Source organism: Apium graveolens, chromosome 6 (genome assembly GCF_009905375.1).
Source record: "Apium graveolens cultivar Ventura chromosome 6, ASM990537v1, whole genome shotgun sequence".
Lineage (NCBI taxonomy): Eukaryota > Viridiplantae > Streptophyta > Magnoliopsida > Apiales > Apiaceae > Apium > Apium graveolens.
The window spans coordinates 37,917,607-37,928,610 of record NC_133652.1 but is presented as its reverse complement, the minus strand read 5'-3'; the positions used below and the strand labels follow the sequence as shown (position 1 = coordinate 37,928,610).

The following is an 11,004-nucleotide window of genomic DNA, read 5'->3' as shown; positions in this document are numbered from 1 at the left end:
CTCCAATTGCATCAAATCGTACCGCGTACACCCCTACTATAACTGAACTATAAAAGTTATTTAATTTCAGACTTTTGAAATTTGTTCTATTCTTTTATTTACTTTACCAAGGTTTCCCAAGAATATACAAAAAGTTAATGTGTTCAAGTTAATGTTTAATAAATTTTGTCTGAAAGAAAAAAAAACAGTTTTCTTCTTCATTCTTTTTTATGAAAAATAAGGATGCATATCTACATAATATCATCTAAGTAAAAATATTAAAATTTAGGAATTCTCAGATTCATTTTTATTGAAATCTATTATAGTAATAATTAACTGGAATTGGCTAAACTATTCTATTTTAAATAATCTCTATGAATTATTTTTAAAATTCTATTCTAACGGATCTCATTATTATAAAAATAATAAAATATTCATAAAAATAATAAAATAACAAATATAAAAATAATCAAAATAAAATATATATTCTCAAACAAATGGTAAATCATATACGTAAATGTTTGAGTATATGTATGTCAAGTTATAAGGGCTTATGTTTTAATGTCAAGTAAAATCACTATACAGTAATATCATTGGAACCTAAATTAAATATTACTATAATGAGTTTATTCTTTAGTAAAGATTGACATATAGATTTTAAATTTTAAAAGTTAAGTAAAAAAAATATTTTATATCTTGAATAAATAACTTTAAAACATATATACAAATTAAATAACATAATATCAAATGTATAAATTTGAAACAAATTAATAAAAATATGACTGTGTTGATTAGTGATTATGGACTTGCAAGCTAAATGATACTGTGTTAATGAAAATGATATAATTTTAGAAAAATATTTTAAGTCGTCTTTCATCTTTATGTAAAAAACTATATATTATTGGATATATCTATCTCATACACACATATGTATGTATGTATATGTTTATATAATTTTAGAAGATTTATTCTAATGTATAGTAAAATTAATAAAGGATGGATTAAGAAAAAGTATGAGATATTACTATATATATATATATATTATTTTTGTTATAACTAATCCCAAATCGGAACCATAACTTTTTATTATTATAGGGAGTTTATCACTATTACTAAATGGAGGTTCTAGTGTATGGGTGTTAAAGTACACTGTACACAAGTATGTTTGTTGTTATTATATTATTATATTATTAATTTATTATTATAATTTGAAATCAAAAACAGATTTTTGATGCTAAAATATAATCCATCCATAACAACAAACATACACGAATAAGGATACATGTAAATTATCTAAATGTTAAATTACACAAGTCTGTTTGTTGTTTATTATTTAATAAATTTATATTACCATCTATACTTGATTTTGTATTTAATATTAAATATAGTGTCTTTATTCGACAATCCATTGATTTTGAATGATTGTCACTGATTTTGACTGATTTTAATTGTACGCTGATTTTAGCGGAGTTATTGAATAAATCTCGTAGAGAGTGTTGCTGATTTAAGTAGTGATTTCTACAAATTCATCAAAATCTATTGGATTTTAATAAGATTTTTAAAAATTTAAAATACACTAGGACTTCCATCAAAATCTATAACTTTATAAAATACAAAAAAAATCATGGATTTTTAATACCACCAGGTTTTAATGGATTTTTTAAAATTCAAATTGAATACCACCAGATTTTAATAGACTTTTTAAAATCTAAATTGGATACCCTTATATTTTAAAAGGCTTTTTCAATTTATATTGAATATCATCAGATTTTAAAGAATTTTTTAGAATTCAGATTAAATATTCTAGAATTTTCAAAATACAAATAATTCCTTTAAAATAATAAAGTTAATTTTACCATCTATAAATATCATGTACCTTAACTAAAAAACATTAAGTCTGTATAGGAAGGTCGGAAGGAAAACTAGGATGACAATGACTATTCACCCTCTCTTAAATAAAAAAATCTATTCAGGGTAGATAATTCCCAATCAGGAAGTTTTAACTAGAAACAGATTATCACTTGAAATGTTTGTTACTGTCAATCAATCTATTGGTTATAGGCCCAACAAGCCCCATTGAACGAAGGTCTAGTAAGCGGTTAAGATACTGGGCCGAAGGACCTCTAGGCCAACATAACGAAGGCCCACGGAAGCCCAGGCCGAGGCACACTACTCGCGGACCGTTGGACAGAACAAGGGACATAACGCCCCATTCTCACTCCCCCCTTAATGATTAGTAACGGCTGGACATTGAAGGTGGAACTGGGTATAAAAACCCTTGTAGAGTAAGACAAAAGATAGACACATTCTCGTAAACACTCTGCTTTTCTTGTATTATTACCCTACTTTTACAGCCAGATTCTGATTCTCACACCGGAGGTGAATCGGGGGTACAAACTCTCACATTTTCTTCACTTTCGAGGTACGGCCGAAGCCACCTTCAATCCAGCCGAAGCCTGTTCCAGCGACCGAAAGGATCTGGGCGTAACATTTGGCGCCGTCTGTGGGAAATACGAGAATTACAAGCTGAGAGAGAGACCATGACAGAAATAATTCATGAACACTCACCGCCGCCTGGTTTCACCGATAAAGGACAACCGTCCTCCCTAGTCGACGAGGACGGGGTTATCACGCTAACCCCTGAAGAAGAGGCCTTACTCCTAAAGATCCGGGCGGAAAAAGCCGCGGAGAAGGGTAAGACCAAAGTTGATCAGATTGACAAAGAAGCGAAAGCGCGAGCCAAGAAAAGAGAAGCCGTTGCGCTCCGACTGAAAGCCCTACAACTGCAGAGGGAGGAAATTGAACTGCAAGAACGAACCTTGAGGGAGGCGATGCGGGCCGATGAGACCGGCAGAGCGCATAAATATAGAAGGGAACGTAGGGCATATGACGAAGAAGATGAGTCTGACTCTGATTCGTATCCCCGAAGAAAGAGGACTAAACAACCCTTTTCTTCCAATTCAGATGAGGAGCCCGATGGATCCCGCCTCAGGCTCAATCGCTTAGAAAAGGCCCTGTTCGGTTATAGGAGGCCCGATCGAGAACCTGTTGTGACACAAGAGATTGAGCTATACCGACCCCCTCCGGGTGAAGAGAGACAATTCCCCAAGATGAGCGAGTTCAACAGGAAAGGAGATCCCGAGGACCACTGTGAAAAGTATGAACTCCTGATGGTTGGGATGGGCCACAATGATATTATGTTGTGCAAAATGTTTAAGACTTATCTCAAAGGGTCTGCTTCGATGTGGTACAAGTCCCTAAAGCCTCGGTCCATCGGGTCCTACGAGCAGTTGAAGAGGAAGTTCTTGAAGTACTACTCGCACCTATGCCGAAAGGCGAAGGACACTGAAGCCCTGGTCCACTGTCGACAGAGGTCGAATGAAGAGCTGGGGGACTATCTCGCTCGGTTCAAGGAAGAAGCTGGGATGGTAACTAACCTGGACAAAATCAAAGCAATGGGCTTCCTAACGGCGGGGCTAGACCCCTATAAAGGTAAAAAACTTCGCTCATCTCTTTACGATTTTCCCCCAAAATCCCTGAATGATATATGTGTAAGAGGCGAGAATATTCGCCGAAAGATGGAAAGTATTGGAGGATATAAAGACTCAAGAAGGGACGACCGATCAAAGAGAGCCGACAGATACGAGGGCTCAAGATCAGGATCTGACCAGAGGGATAGCAGGAAAGAAGGAAAAGAAACAGATCGTGGGGCCGAACGGCGTCGAGATAGAGATTCGGCCGTGTTCACACCTTTGAATGCGCCAATCTCCAAGATTCTCCATGAGATAAAGGGCAAGCCAGTCTTTGTTCGTCCCGCCAAGATGAAAGTCCCGAACCACAAGAAAAACCCTGATAAGTACTGCGACTATCACAGGGACAAGGGGCATAACACTGATGAATGCTATCAGCTCAAAAAGCTCATTGAGCGCATGATCAAAGACATCGAGCTTAATCAATTCATCCGAGATCTGAGAGATAGGTTGGGGCCGAAGGAGAACCAAGAGGAGGAATTAGAGGCCGATGAGCCAGAGCGAAGGGACAGGATAATGGGCGAAGTAAAAACTATATCTGAGGAACTAGAGCCTTGTAACGAGGCTCCCCTTTATGCCATCGGAGGACATCCTATTCAGTTCGAAGGAACGGTTACTCTTCCGGTCCTCCTGGGCAAGTTGTCATATACCGTCGAGAAGCTGGTTAAGTTCTATGTGGTTCGGATTGAAAGCCCGTACAATGCAATATTTGGCAGGCCCTTCTTATCAACCTTTGAAGCAGTGGAGTCTATACCCCACCTCAAACTCAAGTTCCCCACTGAAAAAGGGGTAGGAGAAATGAGGGGCGATCAGAAAACTGCCCTAATCATAATGCTCGAAGACCTTGAGAAGGATCAGGAATATGAAGGGCCAGATGGAACCGGGAAGAGGAAGCGGGCAGAATCCGAACCCAGCGGAAGCCGGGAAATATTGAACATCGAGCTGGAAAAATTTGGGGCCGATCTCTCGAGCCCAATTGCCGAACCCGCAGCAGAGACCGAAGAAGTGGAATTGGACGCGGGCCATTCGGGAAAGATGGTTCGGATTGGAAAAAACATGGGGGCGGATCTGAAGGCAAAGGTAATAGCTGTCATCCAGCAATACCATGATGTGTTCGCCTGGGGGCCGGGAGATATGCCCGGATTGGATCCCAAGACAGAAATGCACTGTTTGAATGTGCAGCCCGAGGCCAAGCCGGTAAAGCAGAAGAAGAGGACATTTGCAGTCGAATGACAAAAGGTAATAGAAGCTGAAGTGGAAAAATTGTTAAAAGCCAAATTTATCAAAGAAATCGAGTATCCCGACTGGCTAGCCAATGTGGTGGTTGTGAAGAAGTCGAATGGGAAATGGAGGATGTGCGTGGATTACACGGATCTCAATAAGGCATGTCCGAAGGATCACTACCCCTTGCCTAACATCGACCAACTGATAAACGCAACGGCAGGAAATGAGGTACTTAGTTTTTGGACACTTTTTCTGGTTATCATCAAATTTCTATGAACGATAGGGATGTGCCCAAGATAGCGTTCATAACTCCGAAGGGGACTTATGCTTATATTAAAATGCCCTTCGGACTGAAGAACGCTGGAGCCACATTCAAGCGAATGGTGAACAAGGTCTTTAAAGAGCAGATCGGAAGGAACATGGAAGCATACGTGGATGATATGATAGTAAAATCACTATTCTGAGATCATACCGAAGACTTAAAGGAATGCTTCAAAACGCTCCGAAAGAACAACATGAGGATCAATCCGAACAAATGTACCTTCGGAGTCTCTAGTGGAAAGTTTCTCGGGTACATGGTCAGCGCCCGGGGAATAGAGGCGAACCCAGAGAAGATCGAAGCAGTTATCAATATGAAACCTCCCAAATGCATCAGAGATATACAGAAATTGACAGGCCAGCTCACCGCCCTTCGGCGTTTCATTTCCCGGTCGGCCGAGAAAGCACTTCCCTTCTTCGCCGTGCTCAAAGGGTCAAAGAATTTTGAGTGGGGGCCCGAATGCCAAAAGGCGTTCGAAGAAGTAAAAGAATATTTGATAAAGGCACCACTCTTGATGAGGCCCGATCCGAAGGAAACTCTTTAGCTTTATCTAGCTATGTCCGACAGAACTCTGGGGGTCGTCTTTGTGAAAAATTATGAAGATAATCAACATCCCATGTTCTACGTGTCCCGTGTCTTCAAGGATGCGGAGACAAGGTACCCCAACGCCGAGAAATTCACATATGGGTTGGTTATGGCCTCCCGAAAATTATGACATTATTCCGAGGCCGGACGGTCCAAGTTGTCACCAGCCAACCTCTAAAGAAGATTTTGACTAGGCCCGAAGCATGTGGGAGAGTCGTAGCATGGTCCATCGAACTCGGGGAATTTGATCTTGAATATGTTCCCCGAACGGCAACTAAGGCCCAGGCTTTGGCCGACTTCATGGTTGAATGCACATTCTCGGGCCCGAAGGATCTTTCACCTAATGAACAACTAATCCGGATCTCAGGAAAGTGGAAGCTTTTTGTAGATGGGTCGGTAGCCGGAAAAAAGTGTGGGGCCGGCTTGATCCTCTCCAGCCCCGAAGGATTTGAGATATGCCAAGCCATAAGGTTTGACTTCCCTTTGACAAATAATGAGGCCGAATATGAGGCCCTCCTCGCAGGCATGAAGTTGGCCCAAAGCCTTGAGGCGAAACACCTAAGGGCCTTCAGCGACTCCATGTTGGTCGTGAAATACTTCACGGGGGAATATGAACAAAGGGATCCCCGAACGAAAGCCTATGCTGGCAAAGTACGTGATGCTTCTTTATCATTTGAAACCTTTGAACTAAGTCAAATTGGTAGAGAGAACAATTCTAGGGCAGATGCCCTTTCCAGGCTAGCTTCGGTCGAGACACAGAACTTAACTGGTTCTATTTACCTCACCGAAGCCAAGACGCCTTCGATCGAGAAGAAAGAATGTCTAGAAATTCACCAAGGGAGCGACTGGATGACCCCCCTCAGGAACTTTTTGGAAAAAGGCATTCTACCGCCCGACCTAAAGGATGCGCTGAAAATTAAATATAGAGCATCGAACTACACAATAATCAATGGGCGGATGTATCTCCGATCAGTCAGTCAACCCCTTCTGCGCTGTTTGAACAACGAAGAACAGCAACAGGCTTTGGAGGCAGTGCACGAAGGAATTTGCGGCGAGCACCTGGCTGGTCGGTCGCTCGCCTTTAAAATTCTCCGACAGGGATTCTTCTGGCCCACTTTGAGGGCCGACGCCAGCGACTATGCAAAAAGGTGTGTACAGTGCCGGCTGTTCGCTACCGTCCCAAAACAGCCCCCAGAAGAAATGACCTCTGTACTAAGCCCTATTCCATTCACCGTATGGGCCGTGGACATAGTTGGCATGCTGCCTACTAGCACGAAACAAGCGAAGTACTGCATAATCGCCATCGACTACATGACCAAATGGGTCGAAGCTCATCCTCTGTCAACCATAACCGAAGAAGCCGTAAAAAAGTTCTTCTTAGAACAGGTCATTCTCCGATTTGGCATTCCAAAAACATGCATCTCATATAATGGAACTCAGTTTATTGGAAACAAATTCCGCAAGTTTCTGCACCATTTCAGAATTGAACAGAAATTTAGCTCAGTCGCCCACCCGTAAGGAAATGGGGCAATCGAGGCGGCAAACAAAGTGATATTCTGAGGAATAAAAAAGAGGTTGGGCGAGGCCAAAGAAAGATGGGCGGAAGAACTCCCTTGGATCTTATGGGCTTACCGAACAACCCCTAGGACATCAACGGGAGAAACTCCTTTCAGAATGGCCTATGGAACCGAAGCTCTAGTTCCTGTTGAAGTGGGCTTGGAATCGTACCGAACCGAGACCTACAGTGTCAAAACTAATAGCTTCGGGTTGAAGGCGAACGTAGACTTACTGGAGGAAGAAAGAGAAGCCGCACATCAAAGGAACATGAGGTATTTACTACAAGCGGCACAACACTATGACTCTAATGTGAAGAAAAGGTCCTTCGGAGTAGGAGACCTAATCCTAAGGGAGTTGGCCGCATCCATGTCGGCCAAACAAGGAAAGCTCCAGCCTAACTGGGAAGGGCCCTATAAGGTGATCGAGGTCATTCGTCCTAGAACCTATAAGCTCGAAACATTGTCAGGAGAAGCAGTCAAAAACACTTGGCACGCCAGTCGCCTTCGAAAATTTTATCAGTAAGAAATTTCTTAAAAGTTTGTATTTGAATTATATGTGAAGAATATAAACAATTTGACTAAATAAAGATGCATTTCCTGTCAAATTTCTTTATTTATACGTGCTGCGGCCGCCCGAGTATTATCTGAGGGCGATCCCGAAGAAGATAAACCCCTCGGCCGCCGCCCTTGTCTAATTTGTTAATTGAACGACATAAGGGGCAATCGCCCAAAACTCGAACATCCTTCACTACACCATTATGACAATTTGAAATTGGTAAACACGAATTAAGGGCCTCAAGGGGCAATCCTGGAATAACGCCCTATCATTCGTCTTCCCTTAATCATTTGTTATTAGAAAGGCCTAAGGAACCCCTGTCCCGGGGCGATCAAAAGAAGAACATGGTCCTTCGGCCTCAATCAGGTACTCAAAATTAAACCCAAAACAAGGTTTAGGGGCGATCCCGAAAAAGACCTCCACTTGGACGAACGAACCATGACCTGCTGATCTAGGGGCAATCGCTGAAAGATCAGCACCCCTGTTCCTTCGTCTGAATTCAGTAAAAGGATTAACAGCCCGAACTTACCTTCGACCTTTAACCCTTGGGGCCGTAGGGGGTAGTAGTAAGACAGCAATTCACTAGGATCGTTAAGGCGGATGAATAAGCCGAAGATACGATTCATTTTATTAAAATTGTTAAAATTGTTGAGGCAGATAAAGCCGAAGATACGATTCATTAAGATCGTTAAGGCGAATGAATAAGTCGAAGATACGATTCATAGGCAGCAATTCACTAGGATCGTTAAGGCGGATGAATAAGCCGAAGATACAATTCATTTTATTAAAATTGTTAAAATTGTTAAGGCAGACAAAGCCGAAGATACAATTCATTAAGATCATTAAGGCGAATGAATAAGCCGAAGATACGATTCATTTTATTAAAATTAAAATTATTAAGGCGAAAGAAGCCAAAGATGCAATTCGTTTTATTAAAAAAAGATTGTTAAGGTGAACGAAACCAAAGATATAATTCATTTTCGTTAAGGCGAATGAATAAGCCCAAGGCACGATTCATTTCATTAAAATCGTTAAGGCATCAATAACGCCGAAAAGGCGATTCGTTTTAATTGTTAAGGTGGATGAAGCCAAAGATACTACTATTAAATGCAGTTGGACAATGCTGATGAAAGACAAAAGATGTATTAAAATATAAAACCCCGAAGGCTAGTTAAATTACAAAAGCCCGAAGGCAGGAATACCAATTACAAATAGTACCGATTATAAAAAATAGAAATACAAGAAGACGAACGAAGAATGCCGCTGCAAGAGTTGGGTACGACCATGGAAACACCAAAGGCAAACTTCGCAACAAGATCATCTTCCGTCATGTGAAGCACCTCAGTGCTGAAGGCTTAGGCTTGAGGGTCTTCATCCGAGAGCTCTTCGTCTTCGCCGGAGGAGACAGGAGGGACTTTGACTACTGGCCGACCGATAGGATCCTCCAGGCTGTCGTCCAGCAACTGCTTATAATCCTAGTTCAGGCCATGGGCCTTCTCCAAGATATAGTCAGCGTCGAACTGGAAGCAGCGCTCCTCCGTCAGGTTCAGCAGCTTCTGCTTCTTTCGAAGCTCCTTTTGGGACCTCTTCAGCTGGACGTTCTGGTGGGAGATCCTCTGGTTCGCCCTCTCCAGTTCAGTGTCCAGCCGAGATCTGTCCTCCTTCAGCGCGGTGGCCTTGACCTCGCTCTGGGCTTTCACCCTTACGAGTTCCTCCTCGGCCGTCGTGGCCCTCCTCTCCAACTCCTTCACCTCGGCCATCCGAGCCTCCATGTCCTTAACCTTATCCTCCACGACTGCGGCCCAAGGGGAAGCCTGCAAAAGGACGATAAAAATATTACTAAAAGGTGCCGAAAGGAAAAAGGTGGACGAAAAATAGAAAGATTAAAAAACGTACCAGGGACAGGAAGGACAGAAGCTTCGTGCAGGCCTCGGTAGCAGAGGCCGAAGCAAAGGTCGGAAGATCGACCGGAAGCTGGAGGCCATGGCATAGGTCCGAAGCCACCTCCTTCGTGGATTGCCGGGCTGGATACACAGTGTGGTCGGACATGAGCACGCCCCACCCTGGGAGATAAGAGCGCACAATCCCCTCCTTGCTCCGGGTCTTCTTGGAAGGGTTCCCCACTCCCATGCACTCCAGATCGTCCCCCTCCTCGGCCTCAGAAGCCGCATGAGATTGGCGGGGCGACGGAGCTCTCTCAGTTTGAGCCCTCTCGCCTGTGCCCTCCGAAGGATTTGGCGTAGCACCCTGATCGGCGACCTTCTTCGCCGTCTCCTCCGCCGCCTTCTTCTCGGCCGCCCTGGCCTTTTTCCTCTCGATCAAAGCCTCCCTCGAAGATACTGAAATATGAATGGGAAACAAGTCAGTCCAAGCGTATATAATCGAATGCATAACAAGGAAAAGCAAATATACAGGTGCTGGGATAAAACTAAGGAAAGAAAAAACAAAGGAAGAAGTTTTGTTACCCCCACCCCACAAGCTGAAGAGCCAGTCCTTGTCTCGAAACTCTCCGGGACCCAGCTTCTTCACATTGACGTCCACTAACGCCGTGTAATTCTCCTTCTCCTCCAAGGTCAGGCTCGGCATGAGAAGCAGCGAGGGATTCACATCTCGCCAAACCGACATGGCCGCCAGCCTTGGACCACTCACATAACACCAATGAGTGTGAGTGGACTTATTATTCGAATTGGTCGCCGTCCAGTCAGGTCGCCCTGCTCGACGGGCGATGGTGTAAAAATCGGGACTCTTCGGATTCTTCCGGAAGTCGTAATGGTACCATAATAGACGGGTGTTGGGTGCGATCCCGGCGTGAAGACATCTGTTCTGGAAACAGTTAATATGGATGAACCCATTTGGGTCCATTTGTCCGAGGGCGATACCCATCTGGAAGAAAAGGTGCTTGATCAACTTCAACGGAGGCACCCTCAAGCCACACTTAAAGGCCGCTTCCGAAACCCCAACGGCGTAGCCTCCGTATCCGTCTGGCACCCCGGGAGTATCATAAATCCTTTCGCCCTCCCTCGGCGCATACAGCCAACAGAACCCTCGAGGGACGGAATAATCATCGTACATCTGAACCACGCGTCCCTTCGTCAGTTCTGATCGATTATTGGCTGCAGGATAGTCAGCGGCCGAACCGAAAAGGGCTCGACCCGTCCGCTCAGGGCGAATGGAAGACGTTCCCGCCAAGCTGTTCGATAAGGGGTCCCAAGAATCTGGGGGGCGGTTTGCTCGGTCCATGTCCCTGTATCAGGA

At 43.4% G+C, this 11,004-nt stretch overlaps 2 protein-coding genes across 2 annotated transcripts; both read left to right on the top strand.

The window, feature by feature from the left end:
* Window positions 1–5,248: 5,248 nt before the first annotated feature.
* LOC141664913 (putative mitochondrial protein AtMg00860) lies at window positions 5,249–5,596 on the top strand. The gene has a single exon (XM_074470873.1). It carries the CDS (start codon window positions 5,249–5,251, stop codon window positions 5,594–5,596), a length of 348 nt encoding a protein of 115 aa, XP_074326974.1.
* A 1,715-nt stretch (window positions 5,597–7,311) lies between these two features.
* LOC141664912 (uncharacterized) lies at window positions 7,312–7,716 on the top strand. Its single transcript, XM_074470871.1, has one exon. It carries the CDS (start codon window positions 7,312–7,314, stop codon window positions 7,714–7,716), a length of 405 nt encoding a protein of 134 aa, XP_074326972.1.
* The last annotated feature ends 3,288 nt before the right edge of the window (window positions 7,717–11,004 follow it).

Excerpts from the sequence above, each read along its gene's own strand:
- LOC141664913 (XM_074470873.1), top strand. The coding sequence starts at position 5,249 with ATGAGGATCAATCCGAACAAATGTACCTTCGGAGTCTCTAGTGGAAAG.
- LOC141664912 (XM_074470871.1), top strand. The coding sequence starts at position 7,312 with ATGGCCTATGGAACCGAAGCTCTAGTTCCTGTTGAAGTGGGCTTGGAA.